The 27,548-nt window shown below is 38.8% G+C and overlaps 2 protein-coding genes across 3 annotated transcripts in view; both read left to right on the forward strand.

Moving 5' to 3' along the window:
* cntnap2a (contactin associated protein 2a) overlaps window positions 1–27,548 on the forward strand; it is a 390,635-nt gene that overhangs the window by 176,139 nt on the left and 186,948 nt on the right. For both annotated transcript variants that reach the window (XM_084939110.1, XM_084939109.1), the window contains exon 4: window positions 23,400–23,547. In XM_084939110.1, coding sequence (XP_084795236.1) covers window positions 23,400–23,547 — 148 coding nt within the window. The remainder of the gene's footprint in view (window positions 1–23,399; window positions 23,548–27,548) is intronic.
* Window positions 1,284–13,105, forward strand: LOC146380190 (uncharacterized). Its single transcript, XM_084939114.1, has 2 exons — window positions 1,284–1,739; window positions 1,962–13,105. Exon 2 carries the CDS (start codon window positions 9,460–9,462, stop codon window positions 10,576–10,578), a length of 1,119 nt encoding a protein of 372 aa, XP_084795240.1. The 5' UTR covers window positions 1,284–1,739; window positions 1,962–9,459; the 3' UTR covers window positions 10,579–13,105.

The raw sequence follows: 27,548 nt of genomic DNA on the forward strand, positions 1-27,548 counted from the left end.
TTTTTATATTTATCAATCTAAAAAATAAACATTTAGTCTGATTTGATGTTACAATTAAAAAAGTGTTTTTATCTGAAGAGTTTGTAAATATCCGGTTTCAACTGTATATTTGATGATTGTCAGCACAAAGAGGGAGAGAGAGGAACAGAGAGGGAGATGGAGAATGAGGACAGAACAGAGATGGAACAAGAGCAGGTGCGACACACATGTTAGTCAAATGGTTGTTTACCAAAAGTATCACCGTATCATAGGTACTCATGTATCTCGTACCTAGTGTTTCTTTTTAGGTTTGTTATTTTTCAAATTCTATATTTATTAAGTTATACAGGCTTGTTTGCACAACAAGGCTAAATAATTATATAAACTTTTCTCAATCTAAATAGTGTACTTTAGTAGAATTAAAAAATAAGTGTAGTGCAGGTCTATGATGATTTTTAGTGCTACTATCATCTAGTTCTGATTCTGGTTCTGTCTTGGTTAAGTCCCAAGTAGTCCTGATTTTGAACTGTTGTAGTCCTGTTTTAATTCTGGATCAGTTCTGGGTCTGGTTGAATTGGGGTTTAGTCCTCGTGTCTTGATACAGCCCTGACCTTGTTCTGCCTTGCTCCTTAATTAAAAAAATAGTTTAAGGTGTCCTGCATATGTGATATATATTTTTCCCTATATGAAGTCATTCTTTTTTGAACAAAACTCAAAACAGAGCCTATTAATCTTTCAGTCATTTCTACCCCCCCCAAAAAAAAAAAATAAAAAATCCCACATGCATACCACCCTTTAGGGCTAAGCCCCGGGTGTTTCAAATGTCTGGCTCCGCCTCTGCCTGTGAACACGTTTTACCGAAGCAAAAGTGCAGCACCTGTGAAAGATACAGCTTTATATTTTTATAGGTTGGCTCAAAAGGAAAGATGAGCTTGAAGATGTGAGTGGTCTAGCACATGAGTATTGAGCTAAGTGCTCAATTTGTTTAATTGTAAATGGATTTACAATTAATTTATATTAATATTTTATATTTATTTATATTTACATTTCATATATTTGAAATAGTTATATTTCAATTTTTCAGAACTTTTACACGATAATACACACATATACACACATACAGTGATGCATACAGTGCTTCATGGGTGTATTATCTAGTAATGGTGTACTCTTTTTAATCACTCAATAAAAGCTTTTTGTCTACTTAAATTGCTGCTTATGGTTATAACTGCTTATAATTAACCATTACTACTACTACTATTAATACAAAACTGCCTTTCGCTTAATATCTCTATTTTTGCCGTTTCTTTTGGTTTACGAATCTAAACTCCAGGAATAACAGCAATTTTAAACAACAAAAAACAAAAGAAAAACATCTTTTTCTGCCTTTTTTCCATCATCTGCCTCCATCTAACCCTATCCCTAGCCACACCAACACCTCTTCATGTTCTCCTTCACTACACTGATGAACCTTCTTTATAGTGTTCCTCTTTTCCTCTTGCCTAGAAGCTTTATCTTTAATCATTTGTCCAGTATATCCACTGTCTCTCCTCTGCACATGTCCAAACATCTCAGCCTTGCCTCTTTAACTTTGCCTCCAAAGTGCTCAATGTGAGCTGTCCCACTGATATACTCATGTCTAATCTTGTCCATGCAGGTCACTCCCAGTGGAAATCTTTAGAGATTCATCTCTGTGACCTTCATCTTCACTTCGTGTCATTCTGTCAGTGCCAGTAACTCCAGACCATACATCATAGCAGGTCTCACTACAATCTTGTAAACCTTCCCTTTCACTCTTGCTGCTATCCTTTTGTCACACCTGCTCCACCCTGCCTGCACCTCTCTTCTTCATGTTTCTTGTGCACTGTCTGTTGCTTTGGATGGTTGACCCCAGTATTTAGACTTGTTACACTTGCTTCCTTCTCATTCACACACATGTATTCTGTCTTACTTATGCTGACTTTCATTCATCTTCTCTCCAGGGGATACCTCCACCTCTCCGGGCTCTCTTCCACCTGCTCCTTATTCACACTACAGATCACAATGTCGTCTGTGAACATCATAGTCCATGGAGTGTCCTGCCTGACCTCATCTGTTAACCTGCCCATCACCATCACAAACAAGAAAGGGTTCAGAGCCAATCCCTGATGTAATCCCACCCCCACCTTAGACTCATCTGTCACTCCAACTGCACTCCTTACCACTGTCACGCTATCCTCATACATGTCCTGCAGCAACCTCAACATTCTTCTTATTGTATGACTTCCTCATACAGTAGCACAGTTCCTCTCTTGGCTTTCTCTAGAAACGCAAAGGCAAAGTGGGGGTCCTTGTTTATATTTCTCCATCAAAAAAGAAGAAAAGACAAATTTGAAAACTAATTGTGAAATTAGAAGCAGTTACAAGATGTACTGTTATGGATATATCTTGGCTACGTTAGAAACCTGCAGAAAAACAAAGAGTAGGAGATGGATTTTATTATTCCATAGTTACAGCATCACACTTTCTTCATGTAACCCCAAAAGAAAGAAATCAAGAAATCAAAATGCAATGCGTACCGAATTACGACAAGACATTGAAAATAAATTAACACATTTTTAAAGTCAGAATTCTCCTCCATAATGTCGTTTGCCATTAGTCTCTATCAGATAGTACCAGGAGGCCCTCTCCTACATTGCCAGATTGTTTATTCATGTGGATGAGATGCTTGGACCTGAAAGTACACTAGGTCAGTTGACAGTAATGTATGTATCCAATAAACTAGCACAGCCGCAGCCTCATCTTAAGCTGGTACAGCATCAAAAGGGAACAAGTTAATGATAGTTTCTCACTGGACTGGTGAAAAATAGTCTAGTCTTTGAACAGCTCTAAAACACGGCATAAGTTTCAGCATCCCAAAACATCCTTCTTCTTACCAGTTTATTTTCTGTAATGTATTATTGTGAAGTGTTCAGAAAAAAGCCCCTCAACCTGATGTGAAAGTAAAGTTAGATTACTGGAAGCATAGGATGTACTTTAATACATTAGAACAGACACTGGCTGTTAAAATTGAGGTAAGCCAGAAGGAGACACCTGTAAATATTGATGATGAAAGTAGCTAACGCAATCATGCCTACTACTAACATTTATAGAGATATCACTGTCACAGTTTAGCCTGAACAAAATAACGAAGTACATGCTGTGAAATAGATGTTTTTACTGTAAATTGAAAAGAATATTTGAAAGCAATGCGATAAAACCCAAAAGACATTCTGGGCCTTTGTGCATGGAAGCACATTATCTTGTATCTTGTCAACTAGTCATTGAGACATGAGGAATAAGGCTGGTAAATTGCAGTACAAACATTTTTTTCCTAAGAGTGGCTACAGATCTTCTTGTGTGTAACAAACACAGAGAGAAACACTGTACAGGTATTTTTTTAGAATCCTTGCATTCAGTAGTTTTAACATTAACAAGCACTGCACTTAAAAAAAGCATCCTCTGGCTTCTCTCCCCCATAAGCTGATAGAATAAACTTTCGATTTGTCCACTTAATACTGGTCATTTAAATCAGATTCCTCAATGATGGTACTATGTAAAATTTCCCGCCAGGTACAGGATAAATAAACTAAAGCAACGATTTACACTTCTTTCTTTTAGCTGAACTAAAACAACTGCTATAGCCTTCCGTGGATGTAGAGCAATGAAATAGATTTTAGTTAAAGTAAATAATGGCGACACAACTTGATTATGTTGCGACCATGTGTCTCAGCCTGTGCCGTTTGCAGCCACATTGCTCAGGTATTTACAGATGAAATTGTGCTGAAGCTTTGCTAAAAAGGTGACAGGAAATGTGATGCTGTAATACACTGCGAATGTAATGCTTCGCTCTTGCCAGAACAGCTGAGGGTGATTTTATTCCTCTCTCTGTGCTAAAGGCTGCATATAAAACTGAACCTAATGATGTTGAAACAAGCACGTGCGAGCTTATGTGAAAGTGTTAGTGTTTGAGCTCGAGTGGAGCTCATGCGCTTACCTTTGTCCAATTGTGATCGAATGTGTGTGTTCTCAGGAGGGCGGAGTTGCTAGACTGTGGCTCGTCAGGTAAATGAATGGTGATGCCTCTGTGTCTCAGTGGTGGGGACTAATTCAGTTTCAAAAGCTGCAGAGCATGCACTGATAAATCATGCACCTGGATTTATGCACCAGTGGAACACATTCTCTCGCTCGCTCGCTCTTTTTTTCTTTCTTTTTCTCTCTCTCTCTCTCCCTGCTTACCTTTCTTTGCATGTCAGCCTAGTATTTATTTCACTGGGTGTTGCCAAGTGCCTTGGAGCCACCTCAGTCTTCATGACCAATAGGCAAGTTAATGAGTTAAATTTAGATTTGAGAAAACAAATAGAAGATGGCAATACAATAAGCAGTCGCCATCAACAGGGAATCTTTTAAGTCAATTTGTGTAAGTAAAAAATATGTTTGAAATTTTCACCAGAAGTTATATATTAACATTCAAATGAGCTCCAATTAAAATGGTTTGCTACCTAAATTATTAAGGGCTACATGAGCTTACCGTAATGTGTAAACAAACAGAATGAGTCAGAATGAGTCAGTGCCCCTAAAACCTCACAGTAAAGATCAAGGTTAAGGTTGATCTGGTTTAAGGTGGGGAAATAAAAAATAATCTAATAAACAAGTCACTAAATCTGTAGTAAAAGTTGTACATCTTAAATGAAATGGGCCTAATTCCCACCTCTGATTTTCACTTTTGAGGCATTGCAGTTTGACTTATTTATGTGTGAAATTTCACAGTCACATCTGAGATAGAAAAGCAACGCGAATGAAATGAAGTGCTGACTTTTTGAACTTGGACGATCTTCCGTGCTGCCAGGCTTCAATCGCCGTCCATGTGTTTGCATTTTATTAGATGCAGACATCAAGTGCCTCATGTATTTACATTTTAGGCTTTTGGCAGACAGGAGCTTACATTAGGAGGAAAATGAGTAAAGCAAGAAACTAGAAAAACACCAGTAAAGCAGGTCACTGCTGAAAACAAGGAAAAAAGAAAAACAGAGAAAGGATATTGCCTTGGAGACAAATATGTAATGAAAAACAGTGCTTAGAGTATCTTCCATATATCAGGTAATGTCAAAGAGGAGGGATACCCACGAGCATACAGTAGATTCGTCTAAAGCACTCTTGCAAAGCAATACAATATAAATATAAATATAATATAGAATATATGCAGATATTCTTTTGTATACTGCACAAACTAACATCATATTTACATTTTAAGCTTTTGGCAGAAAACCATCAAAGCTTGTTTATTAATTTGTTTATGCCCCTTTTGAACAGTGACACTAAAATTAAATAAGGGTATCTTATTTAATCTAATGTAAGAAAATATGATGAAAAGAGCATTATCTAACTGGCTCCTATCTCCCTCCTAAAGTTATATTTAGCACTGACAAACTTGCAGCCTGTTAAATGTCAGCTTGTTACTGAGCAATCAGGAGATGTGTTTCACATCTCAGCAGGGGTGCCATCCTAGTTTCACTTTGTATTTACTGAGATTTAGGTTTGTTTTGATTATTAAAACTGTCGTGTCACAATATTTTTAAAACTTTACTCATGATGAATTTGGCATGAACAAAGCCTGAAATGTTGAAATATTTCCTTATGAAACTTTTGAGTAAAAGCATGTTTTTTTTTATTGGAGGACTAGAGGAAAGAGAGTTGTTATGGGAACCAAAATATGATCCTAAGTCTTTGCACTTGACATAGCTTTGACATTGCTGGCAGAACTCGATGGCGTGATGTTACACACCAAACAGATGTTTTCAGTGCACTCTACAAGGACAACAATTTGTAAACCTTTTTGATACAAATTATTATTATAATTATTGTGACCTTTGAAATTGGAGGTCATAATGCTACCGCTTATCAGAAGCATAATCGAGCAGAATAGAGAGCTGAAGCCATGCTGGATGAGGATTTCCCCTCCTGAAGTCCATATGGAAGAACAGGATAAAAATGGTCATAGAGTCAACATAATGTCAACATGATCATCAACGTCCTCTCAAGAATAAAGTTGGCAAAAGGACCTCCTAAACTTAGATCAAAATGTAGAGATAAGTAACGTAAAACTCTCCAACCCATAGAAAGAGCATGCCTCAGCGGGGTAGTTGGTTCAATGTCCCTTTTGATCAAAGAAAGGCTGAACAAAGAAAAGAAGAATGCCATTTTTAAAGTGCAGAAATACATTGCACTCCATAACAAAGTAATCAAAATGAGGGCACATAATCATCTTTGATCTTTTTCTGTCCTTTTGTGTGTAAAACACACAGGCAAAATAAGTCTTTCCTTCTCACCAAACACAAAAGAATAGATTTCTCTAAAATAACATTAAATTTTCTTACTTTCCGTTTTGTTATGTGTATATGCTATACAGTAGTATGTAAACATTATGCAATATTAGAAGTATGCTTTTTTCATAAACAATTTCCAATATTATCCATGTTGCACTTAAGCTAATCTTCCTACACCATGGAGTCTCACTTGAACTAGTTACAAAAAGCCTTGAATGTCTTAATAATTCAATTCAGTTCAATTATGTTTTATTTATTTAGCACCAAATCACAACAATCACCTCAAAGCACAGCAGTCATATGAATAATGACAATATCCTTCATCCTTATGAAGGTGAACACCATCTTTTTCTGTGACCTAATAGGGGTCTGACTGCATTGAATTCCTGCACAAGCCCAAGTACATGATTGGGCATGATATTATGACCACCTGGCTAATATTGTGCTGGTCCTCCTTCTCCTCCAAAAACAGCCCTGACCCATCGAGGCATTTAGGTCTTCACTAGACCCTTGAAGGTGCGTTATGGTATCTGCCACCAATAATTTAGCAACAGATTATTCAAGTCTTGTAAGCCCTGATTTTGCACCTCCAAAAATGGGACTTATTCGTTTAGCACATCCCACAGATGGATGGCCACCTTCTTCCATTGCTCATGGTCCAATTTTAATGCGCGTTGTTGGTGCTTTCAGTGGTCGACAACTGCTAAGAGATGTCATGATTAACAGCCTAGTTGGTATATTGTCATTCAGAATTTTTAACTTCTTTTTACTCTCTCCTTAGCACTTTACTTCGATCCATTATAAAGACTCTTTGGTACATTATAATTACTTTCATCTCCAGGGAGAGACAGTCGATAACATAACCATTTGTATGTATGTTTTTTGGGGGGGTTTTACACACTGCCCCCCAGTGGCAGTAGACAGGCCTGCAAAGACGTACATACTGTACATCAGTGCAAAACCATTGCACCATCAAACTGAGCCATTAAGGATAATTACACTCTGTCCTTGTAGTCATGATGATAGCTGCGCCCTAGCAGAAAGTTGTGTCAAAATGTTCTTAAGTACCAGTTTTCTTACTGATTATTAATTTGGTGCTAACACCACTATGCAACGTAATACGAAGATGAATGCGTTCTCCCATGTTTCATTGAATTCAAGCCAGCACTTCCCAAGTTACTAATGAGTCAAGTCACAGATGGAGATGATCCATTGCTACCATCCAAACAGCAACTGCTGTCTGCTGTTGAAATGAATCGGGGAAAGACTCCAGGGAGATTCATTTACATCATGGGAAATAAGGCACACTCATTTGATATTAATGTAAGATTATTAAAAGGTTTAGCATTCAGAGTGATGCGTGCATTCATGATTTGTGTTGATTCTTTATGCCTTACTCTTACTGACCTAAATTCCTGACACTGGTCAAAACTGCATCTCAACATAAAGAAGACAAACTTGTTTGTTGACCAGTGTTTATCCCCATACATAAGCGGTTACTCATTCACTCACACTGACTGTTGATGAACAGCTGCTGTCGACCACTAAATGAGTTATCACGTTCAGCATTAAAGTCCAAAATGTTTAAATTGAACTAATCAGAGGAACACTGCTGCTTGAAGTCATGGAGATTACTTTTTATGACTTCATCTTTTTTTTTTTTTAATCGGCCCTGATATAAAGTCTGTCTTTTAACTTTTAAGTCTTTATCTTGATTGGCTGCAGCAACTTCACAGAACTTGAGTGTCAGCCTATTTAATGTCAATTCATTCCAAATAAAGAGTTGAGTGTGGAAATTAAAATTTGCTGAGCGAGAATAACGAAGATGATGAATTCAAATAAGCCTTTTTCAGACATGCACTACTCTTCATTAATCTGATGACATCTCAACGTGTCAGCTTTATATCTGTATGAGCACCCTGGTATCTCTTCCTTAAGTCTGACCAGAATGCAGTTTATTGGACAGCCATATACTTGTGTCTCACTAAAGCACTCTAAAGATTGTCCTAAACACCAATAACCTGCACTGTGCACATCAAATTTTATTTTCAGACATTTGTCAATGATAGTTCTCTCCACATAAATAGAGAATGTGTGATCATGTTATGTCAATTCTAAAAAGTGCTGATCTTTTGCACACATGGAAGTCATTGCAGAAGTGGTTCGGCTTACTCTGACATTGCCGTAGGAGACCTACAGTTTGTAACCATGAAGATCACCAACATGAATAATATGAACAAAAGTAATGGGCTCTTTATTTTCAAACTCAGGCATTTCCAGTCCTATCGCCACAAGTGTATATAATCAAGCACCTAGCCATGCAGTCTGCCTTTATAAACATTTGTGAAAGAATGGTTGTTCTAAAGAGCTCACTGGATCCTAGAATAACAGGATACCACTATTGCATCTTTTTTGTCTGCTAATGAAATATCTTCCCTCCAAATAAAACGTTTTAAGAGGTATTGTTTCAAAGTAGAAGGAAACACACCACTCCAGCTGCAAAGTGGTAGAGTTGCAGAGCCCAGTCACCTAGTCGAGTGTTGAGACGCATAGTAGTACGTTAAATTTACCAGCGCTCTGTTGACTCAGACTTGCAAACCTTCTGAGACATTAACATCAGCACAAAAGCTGTGTGCCAAGAGCTTCAAGACATGGGCTTCCTTGGCTTAGCATCTCCTTTAGATTTAATGTGTAGATGGCCCAGAGCTTTTGTCCATACTGGTATAAAACAACCTATATTTGTGACTGTGTAGCATATCAGTGACACTGGTATTATTACATATGGAAGGTCTGAAAAGCATGGAACTATCGAGAAAGGTTAGATCCCAGTGAGTCATTAAAGTTTCTTTACAACTTAAGTGGCTGTAATGAAATTTTAATTGGTCTGTCAACAGTTTCAAAATGGTACTTGTGTGGACAGTGTATAAAAAATAGCACTGAGGTAAAATTCCTCTTTCCTACTGTATGAACTGTCTTAATGTTGTATGATTAATGAGGACTGTAGAAACCATTTTATATCAACAGTGCACTGATGGTGCCCTCATAGCCACTGAAGAAGTTTTTACTTTTTTCTTGATACTGATACTGACATGATACTGTAAAACTATTGGATGTCACTTACATCAGGTCCAAACACATGTACACACGTGTTTTCTCCTGCATGTGTGTAAATTTAACGGAAGAAGTGATGAAGGTTTCTTGCTACACCTGGGTCAAAATCAAGACACAAGAAGTGGAATCCTTCACTGCGCACATTAACGCTGTGGATAAAAACATCAAGTTCACCAGGGAAGACACAAAGGACAACTGTTTGCCTTTCCTGGACTGCGCTGTGCACATTGAAGAGAACGGCAAACTCAACATCGAAGTTTACCGGAAGCCCACACACACGGACCAGTACCTCCTCTTTGACTCCCATCACCCTTTGGAACACAAACTTGGAGTAATTAGGACCCTACACCACCGGGCAGAACATGTTCCCTCTAAGCCTGAAGGAAAAAAGAAGGAACACACACATGTAAAGGAAGCACTCAAAACTTGCGGCTATCCTAAATGGGCGTTCTTAAAGTCAGCAAAGAAGCACAGAAAAGAAGACCAGACACCAACGAGGGAGGATAAGAAGGACAGACGCAACAACATTGTCATCCCCTATGTAGCCGGTGTATCAGAAAAACTTAGGAGAGTTTTCTCCAAGCATGACATCCCGGTGCATTTCAGACCCAGCAACACGCTCAGACAAAAACTGGTTCACCCGAAAGACAAAACGCCAAAACACAGACTTAACAATGTGGTGTATGCTGTACAGTGCAGCGAGGAATGCCCAGACCTCTACATTGGAGAGACCAAACAGCCACTTCACAAGCGCATGGCACAACACAGAAGAGCCACCTCCACAGGACAAGACTCAGCAGTCCATCTGCATCTTAAGGATAAAGGACACTCTTTCGAGGATGCCAATGTTCACATTTTGGACAGAGAGGACAGATGGTTTGAAAGAGGAGTGAAAGAAGCCATCTATGTCCACTGTGAGCGACCATCTTTGAACAGAGGCGGGGGTTTACGACACCAACTCTCTGCCATCTATAATCCAGTTTTGAGATCCCTTCCCAGACGCCTTAACGCCCACTCACATCCTGGGCCATCGGACCTCAGGAATTCGCATGATAAGGTGGGGCCAGGTTTCACAATGAACACACCCGAAACTCTGGCTGATTGGGACCCACACCCAGTTTCACACCTTGGCTCAGGCGATTAGAAGATCATCAGGGGGTCCTTTTGTCCCTCTGTGGGGGGATACTCCCTCTAGGTTTATATCTGGGACTCTCCACCATTTGACCTTAGAACTGAAGAAGCTTCTCGGATGAGAGGTGAAACGTCTTCAAGTAAACTTAAAGAAGTCCAGACGCTTTTCTTTGCAAGCTCCTTTGACTATGATGACCTGGATGACTGAGAACCTTCACAGACATGTTTCTTGCTAAAATTTCCTTCATAAGTACTTTATATTTTTTTTCACTCTTTCTATTACTATATCGTAATTAATGAGCCCAAAAGGCAGTGTGTGGAAAAAAGTATTGGTATGAAATGTACTAGAAGTGTTTTTCATTTTTCCTTAATAATGTATGCAAAGCAAAGAAAAGATTCAATTTCCCTTTGTTGCCAATTCTTTGGGTGCCCATTTTAGCAGGTAAAGCCATTTAATTGGCGACTGAACTAACTATCTGGCACATTTCCCTTTCCCTTCCTCAGGACTTACGATCCGCTGATTCATTGATTACTTTTAAAAAACAGCTAAAAACACATCTTTTTAAAATTGCCTTTTGCTAACTTTGTTTGTATCTTGTTTGTTTTTGTTTTTTTTTCTTTTTATAATCTGTTATATCTTGTAAACCACTTTGTGATTTCTATCTAGAAATGTGCTATATAAATAAAATTTTACTTACTTACTTTACATACGGATACAAAATGAGATCATTCTGAACTGTTCCAACAAAAGACTATAAAGAGTCTCTGAAGCAGCTTATCTTGTCTTTGATGTACAGAAATCAACAGAAGTACACATAACAATGGAAGGACATACATTAGTTTTAATCAAACTTTCAGATTTGCAGTGCAATTCACTGTTCAAACTTGTAAAGCAAGAAATGCGTTGCCAAAAACAGACATGTCAGGAAGTCTATATAAACAAAACTGAAGCACAAACATATACAAGGATGTACAACTAAGAAAAATATTATTACATTTCTAAGCATAAATCACCACTGAAGAGAAAGAACTAAGACAACAAAACATGAACAAAAATATGATTGAAATACAACAACAAAAAACAATACAAAAAATACAAAACCATTACAGGAAATAGCACAGATCAAGTTCCTCATTCAGCTCATTGAGCCCATCTGGAGCTGCAGACTCAGATCAAAAATCCATTTAGCTTCTGCCTGCAGCAGAAGTTGGTTGTGGTCCTCACCCCTAGTGGGATACTTGATTGACTGTGTAGCCCAGAATTTTAATTCTGTCAGCAAGTGTCACGAAACAGTAAGAAGAGATTTCCTATTGAGGCTTTGTGTGTGTGTGTGTGTGTAGCACGGTATACTCTCAAGGTGTTAGGCACATGCTGTAGTATGTAACACCCAGCCCACTTTAAAACATTTTAAAGATTCATGACTTCAATTAAGCATTACTAGAATTTGTCCTATTTTCCTGGCACAGACACAGCCACCCACAGGGCTTCACAGAAACACAAATTTCTCTATGGTCCTTCTGTTTTGTCTCGTACACTTGTCAATAAAAACAAAAGACCAGACCAGGCCGGACTGATTTCCCCTGCCTGTTTGGAAGGAACATACACATAGATCCACACACACACACACACACACAATAGCCCTGACTCTGGGCTGGTCTAACAAAGAGTCCAGCAGCAACAAGCAAATGCCAGAAAATAGCTTTCACTTGTTGTTTCTCAGTATCTAGAGATCTGTTCTCTGGAAGGGCCTCTCTCTGGCTGTCAAAACGCAGACACGCAGCACAAACAGAAATATGCTCGCACATATACAGACTGATTTTCAGTGAAACAAAAAAGAGAGAGAAGAGACAGAAAGGACAGATGCTCATTCAGGAAATGAAAACATGCAGCCAGGGAAAATAAGTAAGCGGGTGAAGAGTAGCAATGAGAGAGAGCTTTTGAGCAGTTAGATAATGGGCGTGTGGAGAATTTTGCCAGGGTCTGTTTATGGGAACGAGCATGCCGACGTGGATGTCTATCTCGTATACAAGCGAAGTGTGTTTGTGTATGTCAGACAGAGCAGACCACAGGGGTATTTTTTTGACCAGCTGTAGGAAAGTGATTGGCTTGTTCTTTCTTGAATGACAGCCCCTGTGCTCCAAATGGTCAGCACAGAGACTGGCTGGTTCTCAGCTTCCCTCATTATTTTCTTTTCCAAGTCAAGATTTCTTTCATTGCTTTTCTCCCACTGATCTCGTGGACTGCTGAAATCATGCGTGTGTCCTTTACTAACTTACACTGTTTTAAACATTCCAAAATATTATGCACATCCTCACAGAACTACATAAAATAGCAGTAAATATTTTTCTCAAGTATCAAGTAAACCAACTAATCTAACATTAACTGCACTGTTAGACTTTTCATCGCCACTTTACGGTAACATACTGGCGTCACTGTTGCCAGCGTCATACCGTGACGCCGTGTTACGGTAGCTTACCGTTCTGCAGGATGATACCGTTTTTTCCTGGTGTGGTATAATACTCTTGGACAAATTACAGGGAGTGCAGAATTATTAGGCAAGTTGTATTTTTGAGGAATAATTTTATTATTGAACAACAACCATGTTCTCAATGAACCCAAAAAAACTCATTAATATCAAAGCTGAATGTTTTTGGAAGTAGTTTTTAGTTTGTTTTTAGTTTTAGCTATTTTAGGGGGACATCTGTGTGTGCAGGTGACTATTACTGTGCATAATTATTAGGCAACTTAACAAAAAACAAATATATACCCATTTCAATTATTTATTTTTACCAGTGAAACCAATATAACATCTCCACATTCACAAATATACATTTCTGACATTCAAAAACAAAACAAAAACAAATCAGCGACCAATATAGCCACCTTTCTTTGCAAGGACACTCAAAAGCCTGCCATCCATGGATTCTGTCAGTGTTTTGATCTGTTCACCATCAACATTGCGTGCAGCAGCAACCACAGCCTCCCAGACACTGTTCAGAGAGGTGTACTGTTTTCCCTCCTTGTAAATCTCACATTTGATGATGGACCACAGGTTCTCAATGGGGTTCAGATCAGGTGAACAAGGAGGCCATGTCATTAGTTTTTCTTCTTTTATACCCTTTCTTGCCAGCCACGCTGTGGAGTACGTGGACGCGTGTGATGGAGCATTGTCCTGCATGAAAATCATGTTTTTCTTGAAGGATGCAGACTTCTTCCTGTACCACTGCTTGAAGAAGGTGTCTTCCAGAAACTGGCAGTAGGACTGGGAGTTGAGCTTGACTCCATCCTCAACCCGAAAAGGCCCCACAAGCCCATCTTTGATGATACCAGCCCAAACCAGTACTCCACCTCCACCTTGCTGGCGTCTGAGTCGGACTGGAGCTCTCTGCCCTTTACCAATCCAGCCACGGGCCCATCCATCTGGCCCATCAAGACTCACTCTCATTTCATCAGTCCATAAAACCTTAGAAAAATCAGTCTTGAGATATTTCTTGGCCCAGTCTTGACGTTTCAGCTTGTGTGTCTTGTTCAGTGGTGGTCGTCTTTCAGCCTTTCTTACCTTGGCCATGTCTCTGAGTATTGCACACCTTGTGCTTTTGGGCACTCCAGTGATGTTGCAGCTCTGAAATATGGCCAAACTGGTGGCAAGTGGCATCTTGGCAGCTGCACGCTTGACTTTTCTCAGTTCATGGGCAGTTATTTTGCGCCTTGGTTTTTCCACACGCTTCTTGCGACCCTGTTGACTATTTTGAATGAAACGCTTGATTGTTCGATGATCACGCTTCAGAAGCTTTGCAATTTTGAGACTGCTGCATCCCTCTGCAAGATATCTCACTATTTTTGACTTTTCTGAGCCTGTCAAGTCCTTCTTTTGACCCATTTTGCCAAAGGAAAGGAAGTTGCCTAATAATTATGCACACCTGATATAGGGTGTTGATGTCATTAGACCACACCCCTTCTCATTACAGAGATGCACATCACCTAATATGCTTAATTGGTAGTAGGCTTTCGAGCCTATACAGCTTGGAGTAAGACAACATGCATGAAAAGGATGATGTGGACAAAATACTCATTTGCCTAATAATTCTGCACTCCCTGTATGGTAACGCACCGTAGCCTTTTTTACGCTATCTCACTGGCGACAGTGACGCCAGTGAGATACCGTTATGTCGTTATGTCGTAAATTACGTCAACAAAGTAACATCATACTGTGATTAAGAAATTGGTATACTACCGTTTATTCACGGTATGTCACTGTAAGCCCGCTGCAAGGTAATAAACTGCAATATATTAACCAGTAACTTACTGTTATCACGCATCATCAGCAGAGATGGGCAGTAACGCGTTACAAGTAACGCGTTACTGTAATCTGATTACTTTTTTCAAGTAACGAGTAAAGTAAGGGATTACTATTGCAAAAACGGTAATTAGATTACCGTTACTTTCCCGTAGGAACGCTGCGTTACTGCGTTACTAAAACCGTGATTTTTTTGCGAGAATGTCTCATGACAGTGACGTAAGCGAGTGCGACGTTCGTGACAACAGCTGTGTGCAGATCAACGATGGATCATATATCGAGTGCGGGAGAGAGTATGAGCGTGCAGCGTTTAAAGTGTGGAAGTATTGACCTTACTTTGAGTTTGATTCCATAAAAAGTGACAAAAACATTAGCGTCCGTTGTGCGTGGGAAGAAAACTTCCTTTTACAGCGAAAAAACCCCCTAAACTTCCGAGCAAGCACCGAGTGCGCTACGACGTAATGGGAAATTCACAGAGAAACTTGCGGATTCTTCCACTGACTGCTGCGGCACACCTGCACCAGGGCAAACCTCCGCCTGCTTTACAGGTGAAAATAGAGCAACAGGACCGCTAGTCTTTGATTTTATTTATTTTCTGCTGTGTTTTACTTGCATCTATTTGAAAGACTGTGTGTAAACACAAAAAATATTTTATTTTATGTGCTGGAATATGCAGAAAATAGGTTTAAATGTTAAACAAATTTCTTCAAGTCAGAGAATGGTGCACATAATTAAATTTTTGCTTGATGCATAAAGTTAAAAGATTAAAACGGATAAAACAAGTTTAAAAAAAGAGACTTTTCCATTTGATTACATTTTGTATGATGGATTGTGCAGAAAAAGTAGAACTGGGCTGAAAGATCTATCGCTTTATCACCTATTCAGGTTGTAAATCGTGTTTTTAAAAAGTAACTAAGTAACTAAGTAATTAATTACTTTTGAAAATAAGTAATCAGTAAAGTAACGGGATTACTTTTTTGGGGAAGTAATCAGTAATTAGTTACTGATTACTTTTTTCAAGTAACTTGACCAACACTGATCATCAGTACCAAAAATATTCATCTCTGCTAGAGGATACCGTGTCCCAACAGGCGGTCATTTACTGTTTAACAGGTCGTAATTTACCGTAATTTCAGTTAACAGTAACATACTGTAAGAGACTGGAGGGTTCCAAAAAAAATTGGATGGATGGATGGATGGATAGATAGATAGACACACACACACAAAATATAATTTATGTGCTTTACACCACTTTATTTCAATTCTGATTTTTCCCTGCTGAAATACACATTTCCAAAATCAAAAACTGAAAAGAACTGAAAACATATTTTCATTGAGGAAGCACTTGTTTTTACTAAACCATGTAATCCATTATTTTCTCAGATGGTTGTACAAACAATAACGATATTATGTCATATCCATATCATGGCAGACAACATATGCTCAAGTGTTGGGTTTTCTTAGTTATATTTTGTAGGGTCTTAAACCTACAATGTGAAGTGCCTTGGCATTCATTTTGTTGGCACCATACAAATAAACTGAATTGTAATGAATATAATATCAAGCCCCACACTTCTGCCTTTATATACACTTTGTCCAAAATTCTGGCTCACACCACCAAATCAATGCACAAAACAGGGTCCACAATGACATGGATGAGCGTGTGTGGTGTGAAGGAACTTGACTGACCTGCACTGAACCCTGATCTTGTTCATTGATTTGTAGGGTGAGCCAATACATGTGACAATTAAAGTATAAGTAGCTGAAATAATTTTTAACAAACGGGTAAAAGAAGGAAAAAAAATCAAAACTGTTGCACTCAAAAAACCTATTGGACAGAGACAGCGTCTTGCAAGAGTTGCAAGACAGCTCGTCTTCATTGTTGTTCGTCTTGTGTAAATGTCCAGAAAGCATGGGCCATGGATCATCTGTGGAGACACAGGTAACAACACATTGGTCACTTAAATTATACAAGAAATTCACTAAAAATGGCAAAAACAGTTACCTAATTTGAAGTTCTCCACTCAAATTCAGTATGCCGCTGGAGGAAAGTTGTGACATGAGGGTTAATGTGAACAACCTTTCGCTTCACAGTGTACCCAGTCCTTCTGCTTGTCCCAACCTTGGAGGTACATTTTGTTCCCTCTTCAGGGTTTATCCTTACAAAAATCCTTGCACACACTGACTCCTGGTATTCCAGGTTCAATACATAGAATGAACCAAAGAAGACTGACATTGCATCAGCAAAGATGTTCTCTTTGTCCAGCTCAACAATTACACGCCCCTCTGCACTCACCATCCAGCAGGTGGCGGTCATTGAACTTTGTCCTTAAATGTATAGGGGCAACATATTGTCATTATGCAACATAAAATAATTTCAATACTTCACTTCTTCACACTGTCTAGATAGTCATAAAGCAAATAGCTATGTACAGTTAATTATTAATGGCCTTATGTACATAAGTCCGTTTTAACATATTATAATTGTACATAATTGGGAATTATTCTGCACATTAAACACACCTAACAAAGAGTCAGCCCAGTTAAATTACCGGAGATGAATCAACTGTATGGTTATTTTGGAGTTTATAGTTTGTGCTGCCGTTAAACTTTACAGTATTGACTTCAGTATTTCTGCTGTTGGTGTAGCTAGACTACAGTGTTGATCGGTAATATGTAATATGAAATTTGATATTGTTACTTTGCTGGATTCACTGAGACACATGTCCAACAACCTTGGTTTATAAAGGAAATTACAGAAATTTGAGCTAACAAAACAGAGACTGGATACCTGTGTCCACGAAAAGCTCCTGTGCCAAACAGAAATTTTAATATGGTCTAATCAGCTCTTTTTCATGAATGACTTCTTACCAAGCATAATTAGCCTTGGGGTGCTTGGCAGGCTTTTAACATGCAAACTGAACAATATAAATGTGCACTGAAGCCACAAAATTTAGAAATACACATAGTTGCAAAAAGTTCAGTGACCAATTACCTTTCCTAAATGACAAAAAATAAGAGTATTGTCAATAGGGACCAATTCCCAGTTTTTACATGATCAAAATTATTCACAAAAGGCTTCAGTAAACAGAAAATGTGTGCCGACAAGAGAACAGTGCAGAAAAATGAAAAGATATTTGAGCTCGACGCTTTAATGGGTTTAACATGACTTAGTCAGCACTCCGCACCGTACAGGTAGTACAAGCACACCTGAAAACACTGACCAGCTAACAGCTTTAAGCATTTGGGCGCAACCTCGGTAGTTCACCGATTCACCTGTTGCAAACGTCCAAGTTTCTATCAAGTCTCATAAATCCATCGGCAACTATTACCTAACTAGTCTTTTGAGTCTCCACATTCATAGATATTGACATTTTGTCTTAGCATTTGAATGAAAATATCCTGGTAGGGTAGCTTAAAAGTCAAAACAAACAGTAATAAGAACGCATTTCGGACTTCTCTCGAATAAGTGAAAAAAACACTTACCTTCAGACTGTTTAGCAGGTTCCGATCAAACTTTAATGTGTCCCATGTCAGTCCGTTTTAGGGAAAAAGTGTTAAGTGGTTTCATTTAATTTTGAGATACTCCCGCATGGACGAGCAATTTGGAGTCTAGCAGAGTTATCACGAATAGCATATGATCTTCAGATATATTCCAATCAACCTTGCATTTAACCCGATTGAACATCCAGTTACCTCTGACTACCTCTAAGTTGCACATGTTAACGGTCTCATCATCACTCTGTGCTGCAGCGAACTGGATCTATGGCACAGAATAGTTGATGATCATGTTGTTCTCCTGCTTTGCAGCTTTGTTTGAGTCTGAATTGCAGCTTAAACGTGCAAAACTAAGAGAAGCAGATCAATATTTTCTTCTTGTTGTTATTTAATGGTGGTTGGCAACCAGCGAAAGGAGCATTAACCACCTCGAGCAATATTTTCTATCCCCATTGCTGTTTTGAAAGTGAATACCCGACGTGTGCGTATACGTCACGTTGTACGTCAGGTGAAGGTGTGGTGTCGGCTATCGCACCTGTCACATTAAAAAGCTTTAAAAACGTAACAATCGCTTTAAAAACACAACCCAACGCGCTAAACTGTGATAATGTGTTAAATTATCACGTATATCCAGGACATCTCTTCTGAACCAAGACGAAGTGGTGCTACAAAGGAATTATTTCTTCAGCAGAGTGTATTTAATAGCAGTCTGGCCTGCAACAAAATGCACCGCTAAAAATACAGTTTCTGCTTGTCCCAGAATTTATTAATTTTGAGAGTGAAGTTGTAGTACTGATGCTGGTTAGTGGTGTAGGTTTCATGGATGTGACACCTTAACTTGTGTAAAATGATGACCAGAGCATATTATTAGGTTAGTTCACTGTAGTTAGGCAGAGGTGTCTTAAAAAGTACCATCTTATACAAAACAAATGAAGGTCCAGTATAAGAAAGAATAAGAAGAGAAAAAAAGGAACACCCTGCTAAATGAAGTCATTTTTAAACATTACTCTAAATGTAGCCATTAGTTTTTGTTGCTGGCCATACAAAAAATAAGTATACTTCAATTATATTTCCCAAGTATACCTTACCTAGTACATATACTAATAATGCTTCTTGGGACTATATTGGCCCCCATTTTAGTACATAACAGTATTCTTGAAATTAACTTTTAGATGTACTTTTTGTTCACCATAATTGTACTAGCATAATGTCATAATGTCTACAAGAGTATAATTAAAATATACTCGACTCTATCACAATACTAACCTTACAAGTATACTATTAATTAATAGTATTAATAATGTTTCACATTGTTTGAATAAACAAATACATTTATTAATATATGAGGTTACATTCACTTCAAGGAATTAAATTTTAGTGTGGCTGCAACTTACTCCTTAAGTTAAAAATTGTGCTGTATATTGTAGTTTATATGTTATACTACTTTCACAGTGAATCGCATTTTATAGTAATACACTCTGAATGAGGATTTAAGTAATTACTCTTAGATCTACAGTAGAAAACAACAGAAATCCGGATGGTGTAATAGTATAATCTCAGTAACATCACCAATTGTTACATTTGCTGTATTTTACAGCTGTTTCCATGAGTACGGTGAGTTACCGTAAAAATAATGTAATCTCATGGAATTTTCCCACAATTACATGCAAATTACAGTACTAAACTGCTAACATCCTTTAGAGTTTTTTACTGTTGATTTTGCAGTACTAAGCTATGGAAATTACTGCAAAGGCTAACAGTGTGTACATATCACTGACATACATAGTAGGCAGAATCATGCAGAAGTATGTGCAACTCTGCATGCATGCACATAGCAGCTAGTGAGTAAACTCTGAAATTTGCTTCAGGCACTTTGTGGCCTTTGTTGCCGTAAATTACCTCAGTTCTTGATTAAACAAAACGTCAAAGTGTCTAAGCTCTAAAGTTGCTTATAAAACACGCACACGTGCACACACCTCAACATAAACTGTCACACAGGCCCGCTGTATGCAGTCACACACATATATTTCCAATTACTCATTGGTTTGCCGCCTAATGATTTGACTTTGGAGTAGAGGGAATTAAATGGTTCACTAGGCAGACTTTTGCAAGGTGTTCAGCATCCACAGCTTTTTCCTCATCTTCATCCTCCTCTTCTCTTCCCTATCCTGCCTTCTGCCCCCCGCTCTGCATAGTAATGCCTTTGAATTGAGCTGTTCATTCAGCCAAGCACAGATAAGTGTAGAAAGCGGGATGAACACAATAGGGAAATAGAGGGGGGAAAAAAAGAGGATGGGGGGATTGAGCTTTTGGGTGAAGAAAAAAATGGTTTTGTTCTCTCTCTTTTTCTTTTTTCTTTTTCTTTCTCTGGTATACCTTGACAAGGGCAAGGAGAGGAAGGTGACAGCTGGACAAAAAGGAATTGAAGTCATCTGCATGCAGCCAGAAAAATTGTCAGAAATTTTTTTTCCTCGTTCATTATTTTATACCCAACGATGAGGCGATCTTAACAGTGACATCAGGTTTTAACATTTCATAATTGCTTAAATGGCAAGGTGGTGCATTGGCAGTCTGTATCTATATGTGTGCATGAATGCTTGTGTGTGTTTATGCAGATTGTAGATATAACTGTCATTGTGCTTCATATCAGAAGCCAACACTACAGGCAGTTTGGAAACAGAATACTGAAGGACAAACATGCAATAGAGAGCACAGGAGAAGAAAGCTTGAGAAGATTTAACAGCAAAAGAAAAAGATAAGGGTTAGAGGGGAAGAATCTATTGTAGAATTGCACAAACAGCTCCAAAGAGTAGCGCTAGCCCAGGTGAATAAAGGAATATCTCAGTTATGGAGACATTTCAGACTTCCAGTGTTTTGATGATGCGGCATGCAACTATGAATTGAGCTCAGCGCACATTGTTTGAAGTCATAACAGGCTCCCCGAGTGCTCAAAGTTACCAGTGCTGTGCTGACTCAAAAACCTGCTCTGGTATTAACATCAGCACAAAAACTATGTGACAGGAGCTTCGTGTCATGGGTTTTCATGACCTAGCAGCTACTGTCCATGTAATCTGTAGGTACTCCAGTACTTTTTTTATATAGTGTGGAAGCTACTTTAAAAAGTACCAATATAAGCAGCAATTACACCTGGCAACTTCCACTTAATTGCTATGATTTAAAAGAAAAGACAAAATGCTGTTTCCAGTCAACTTGCTTTAAAAAGCAAATTTAATGTAACTTTAAGGTTTGCATTGCTGAATCATCAGTTACCAGTCGTTGCACAAGTTAAACAGTATTGTCTTTCACATGATCAGAGTGGCTGCTTGATCTGTTGCCTAGCCACTGATGGATGTGTCCAAACTTCCTGCAGAACCACGACAAATGCATTTGTGAGATTTTATGTCTTTGGGTGTAAAAGCCATAACTCTAGCTATGTCATGGTCAGGAGCATAACTATTAATGTGCTTTCTGTTTTTATTTATTTATTTACTTACTTACTTATTTATTGGTGACATACATACAATACTACGCTGCAACCTTCTCTTTCAAAAGGCATACTTTATTTATTCCATAAACCTTTATGGAATAAATAAAGATTAAATATGAAACTGAGAGGAATTCATTGATAATAGAAGTACTGTCCACTCCTTCACTACAGTGGAAGTTCAGTAGCTCTGAGCTAAGTGTGAACTCTTGACCATTTCCTCCTTTTGCAGATAGCATATCTTCAGGGGTACATTCTTGGGTCACTGAAGAGTCAGCTTAAAGCAGGCTGTCTGTGCAAGTTATTTTTTTCCCATACACTCACGCTCTGCCCTGCCCACTCCATGTCTTATCTGAAATAACACATGGCTGTCTAGTGTCTTGCTCTCTTCTAGTTACCTGCTAGGCTATTAATGAGGCTTCTCCCCAGTGGTGTGTGCGAACTGTTCTGTGCATGTGTGTGTCGAAAGTAATGCATGGGGGAACGGGGTTGTGTTGTGTGTTTATTTCAGAGAGCAGAGGAGAATGCACAGAAGTGAAAATAGTTCAGGGACTGTGGTGAGGTGGATTAGTGGGCGGTTAGAGGTTCTCCCCGTCATGTATCAGGTCAAGTGAAGGAAGAGAAACTAAGTAGGAGGAAAGAAAACAAGAATGATGTAGTGAGAAGAGGAGATCATTTTAACGAGTGCCTCTTTTACTCATCCAGTGGGATTCTATAGTATTTGGTGAAGTGAATGCCATCCTTGTCTCATTTCTCTTTTCCATGTAAATACAATTTATTTTTTAGTGGGTGGTAAAGACTCCAGTCAGTCACATTTAAGTCAAAACAGCAAGGGGGGGAATGCACTGTCAGGAGATGTACTTCAGCAGCCTGTCATTGAAATCTGACATCAAATAATTATGCTTACAGCAAAACATTGGAGAGCAGCTCATGCTGTCAAGCCATGATGTGTACAAAACAACCAGCACATGTTCAGTCATGGAACTGGAGCCACACTGGGGCTGTGCAAAGACATTTAAAATTGCAGATAAATAAGACATTTTAATTAGGCATCACTGCAATCTTAGAAGTGTTAATTAGGCATTATTTGCTTTTCAAGATACCTTTTTTTTTTTTTTTTCAAAAGATGAGTTTTTAGACAGTATACCAGCTGTGTGGAACAAAGGGCTAATATAGCAAAGAACTGTAAACCTCATCAGTTACAAGCCTCTATTACTTGTTGGGACACATAAATCAGTCTAGATATGAATTGATGTGAGCAGGGAGTTTCTTAATGCATACGAAGCTTAATACAATATGCAATTTACTCCTAACATCCCCTACGGTTAGACTGTCCTATGGTGGGCATATTAGATATGTAGACTCATAATTATTTTGTATGTTTTGTGAGTGAGCACCTTCAGGGTAGGATGTGGTGAGTGGAACAAATGCTCTTGTTCTGAAGTCCTGAAGCTGCTTGTTTGTCTTCAGGCTTGTGGCTTTGATGTATTTAATTTGTGTGTGTGTTTGTGTTTCTCTCTATGTCTGTGTGTATATGAATGATTATGTTCATAGGCTTTCTCTGGGAACTCCAACTCAGAGAGTGCAGTTCGCCACGAGCTCCAGCAGGGAATCGTGGCTCGCTTCCTTAGGCTCATCCCGTTAGACTGGAGCGAGGAGGGACGGATTGGTCTGCGAATAGAAGTTTACGGATGCTCCTACTGTGAGTGGAGATAAACACACACACACACGCACACACAAAGACACACACAAACAGGTTTGGAGAACACCTGCAACGTCTCTTTTATATTTCTCTTACACACACGGCTAATCTAACACCTGTAACACCTTGAATCTTCACACATTATTAGACAGAACAATAATCAAAGGTGGAGGCATTCATTTGCATATTAATTGCTTTACAGTCACTTGGTTGGTCTGGAATCAGCCGTATCACAACACTCAGATACAACAGCCGTTTAAAGAAACCAGATAGATTCCACTCCTAAGTAAATATACTCCTAGTAGCCTCACAGGCTTTAAACATGTGCAGCCTAGCACTTAGCATTTCAAATTGTGGATCCATGTGGAGAACCTAATGATGGTTTGTCAGCTCCAATCAAGGCACAATGGAGCTATTTCTGCATGTGAATTAAACACAATCCCAGCATGAAAGCCTGCCACGATACATACATGCACAAATAAAATCAATTTGCAGCAATATGCAGAGCACGGCTGCAAACTCGCAAACATGTACAGATACACAAACACTCATACACTGTCTCTCGCTTTCTAACGAATGCATCATCCAGGGAACTGGCTCTCCTGCAGCCTCTTTGCCCTCATCCTATTAAAGGCTGCCAAATTGATTCTGATAACAATTTTCAATTAAGGCTCTGCATAAATTATTGTTATAAGTGACACACATACATCTTTCATTCGGGAGATGTGATTGCACTATGCGTGGATATGTTTGTGAGGGAGGGGGTGTGCGCTTGTGCGTTTGTGTGCGTGAATGCAAGGGCATGCGTTGTATTCCAGTCAGTCCTCGGTTCATTGATTATATTTCCCTTGTTTCATTTCCTTCCCATGTCAAAAGAAAAGCATGACAGTAATGATAAGGACCACGAGATGTACTGCACATACACTTAACACATACAGATGCACACATGCGTGCATAGGCACTCCTAGCATAAGCAACACAGCCATTCAGTTCATTTCAAGCTTATACACATTACTTCTCCCCACACATTTATAATCACACTGTCAGTGATCCTAACATGGAATTGCTGGGGCTTTGTTTTTACCTAAGACAATAATAGATAATGTATTTTGAACAGATCTGGTGAAAGAGCTAGCTTTAAAACATAATAGAATTGGAACAATATCTGGATGCAGTTTTCCAAATTTGGAAAAAGTCATAGTATTCCAGTAACACTCAGCAAGATATATTTCTCAAATTTAGCAAAAGAAATGTAGGAACAATCAATAACTTACATAACATTGGGCATGCTGTCAAGCACCAGTGGTTCTGGAGTATTTGAGCAGGATGTGAAACATACCTTATGCAGCCTATACCCGCAAGCACTTTGAGAAAGAGGTTACCACTTTACTTTAGACAGCAGAAAAAGTTAAATTGGGCTTGATCCAAACTCACTGTTTCACATTGGCATTGGCAGTTCTCTGTGTGAGGGGCAGAGGCGAATGGTCAGACTGCTTTGAGCTGTTAGAAAGGCAGCAGTATCTCAAATAACCACTCATTACAGACGCGGTATGCAGAATAGCATCCCCCAACATGTTGAACCATGAAGCAGACGGCTACAGCATCAGAGGACTACACAAAGAGCTACGAATAGGAGCTAAGAATAGGAAACTGATATTACCATTTGCACAGACTTATCAAAACTGGACAACAGGAGACCAACAGGTGGACCATTCAGATAGCAGGGTCAGAATTTAATATAAATAACATGAAAACATGGATCCATCCTGCTTTCTTTCAAGGCTCAGGCTGCTGTTGGTGGCACACTTTAGGGCTCTCGGTGCCAACTGAGTATCATTTAATCACCACAACCTACTTGAGTATCATTGCTGACCATGTCCATCCTTTATGACTACAGTGCACCCATCTTCTGATGGTTGCTTCCAAAGCATATCTCAAAACTCAAATCATCTCAAACTGGTTTCTTAAACATGACAATGAGTGCCTCCAATCTCTCTACCCTTGAAATTTTGAAGTTAAAGGCAGAGACCAGGTGTGAGATCCCTTGCAGTTAGTTGCTGTCTTTCAGCTTTGCTTAATTGAGAAAGCAATACAATAAAAACAGGAATAAAGCACCAACGAGACAGTCTGGAGTCATTTTTTGACTGAACAGCATTGAAGTGCAGCCCAAACCAGACAGGGAAAATTTATAATTTATAAATGTATAAATGAACAAAAACATAGTTACTTCATTTCATTAGCAACCTTGAGCAGCATACTTTTAAGGCTGGAAGCAAGTAACAAAATAATACATAGCGTATTAGCTTTTTTAAAAGGTAGTGCACATGTTTCTCTCTGAAAACAGCATGGCAGCTCAAATACATGAGGGGAGGCTTAAAAATATGTTTATATATTTATGGAATAAGGGTGAACTCTTCTATTAGAAGTTGGACATGAGGAGAGTTCTTATAACATTTCCTTCTCTCATATCAAATAAATAAACACTTATAGTGCCAACTACTATGCACGTAGCTGGCATAAATTAAGACACGTTTTTCTGTGTTAAATTTGGTGCAATTTGCAGTAAATTGCCTGGCTGAACCTGATTGACTCAGGTTTGTGTGTTTGCATCATTGTTTGGTGAAGCAGACAATTTGCGCACATCAACACAATCTCTATGCATTTATAAATAAGATGGAAATTAATTTCAAACCTTTGCCAATCTGTTTGAGAGTTAAGGCACTCAATCCAGCCGAGTTGGGCCAAGGAAGGTTGCCTCCCACCAGATGCCTTCAGACCAAAAGCGGTCACCCAAAGACGGCTGCATGGTAAACCTCCGAGGACCAGTTGTTCACAGCAACTACTTGCAATTGATCCCACACAGGAAAAAAAATCAATGGGGTCACTTCCAAACCACCAGTTTTTCTTGGTCACATATAGACTTTACAGTCTTATTTTTATTTCTAATCTGATTGAGGTTTTCACTAAATAGCACTAAAATAAAAAAGACGAGGAAGGAAAACAAAAAATAAAAAACGAAACAAAAAAAAAGAAACCCACTTGCTTGTCTCAAGGCCCAACTAAGCTCAGAGAGTTTGTGTTTCTGACAGATATGAATGTTGTCCACCACTCAGTGACATCTGTTTTGAGATGTATAATAAATGCAAAATAAGGAAGACACATGCTTAAAACTCAAGTATCAGAAGAAACACAGAAAGAGGGAAACACAACTACAACTACACATACACTCCCTCTGGTCAGGTGCATCATCTTTCAGAGTTGTCTGTCATCTTTGTTTTGAAGCCTGCAGTGGTTCCTCATGATTATGCTGTCACTGCTTCTTTCTTCAGCATTCAGTCAGAAAATGAGAACTCATACATTTGTCTGTTCATCTAGCCATCCTCCACTCCCTGACTCTGCAGTTCCCCTAGAATCAGCTTCTTGTAAATGTTTTTCCCGCTTCCCAGCCGGAAGATGAAAGGCGGGAGAAGTACAGTGTTGGGCAATGGCAGAGAAAAGAGGATGAAAACAGAAAGCACAAAAGAGAAGTAGTGGGAGGAAAAGGAGGCAGATAAATATAGATGTTATGTTTCCAGCATAATCACCAAATATGTTGGTTGTAGATGATAATTCTGGGTTCTGAAAATGTATGATAATTAAATGCAATGCCATATTATGACTCATCTAGGACTATGCAATAAAAGGCAGTATCTGTATGCATGTGTGTGGATGTGGTTGTGCCAGAGGTGCAAGCTGTAAAGGAGTCATGATTCACCGTGCTGTGGAATTTACATGCTCATTTCCATTTTGATTAACATAGGATCAACAGCAAATCAATTACTTCATAGATGAGTCGGTAAATAGTAGAAGCAATATGTGAGAGAAAGGGGAATCAGACAGAAACAGAGAGTACAAATTTAATTTTCCATACAAATGCAATCTCTTTCACAGCTGACTTCAACCCGTGGCTTTTTTTTTTTTTATGCCAAAGACCAAATCTGTTGTCAGTGTGATGTATCGCC

Source organism: Perissodus microlepis, chromosome 9 (genome assembly GCF_051167445.1).
Source record: "Perissodus microlepis isolate ML-2025 ecotype Zambia chromosome 9, ASM5116744v1, whole genome shotgun sequence".
Lineage (NCBI taxonomy): Eukaryota > Metazoa > Chordata > Actinopteri > Cichliformes > Cichlidae > Perissodus > Perissodus microlepis.

Bases quoted from the DNA above. Each gene is read 5' to 3' on its own strand.
- LOC146380190 (XM_084939114.1), top strand. From the start codon at position 9,460: ATGTACACACGTGTTTTCTCCTGCATGTGTGTAAATTTAACGGAAGAA.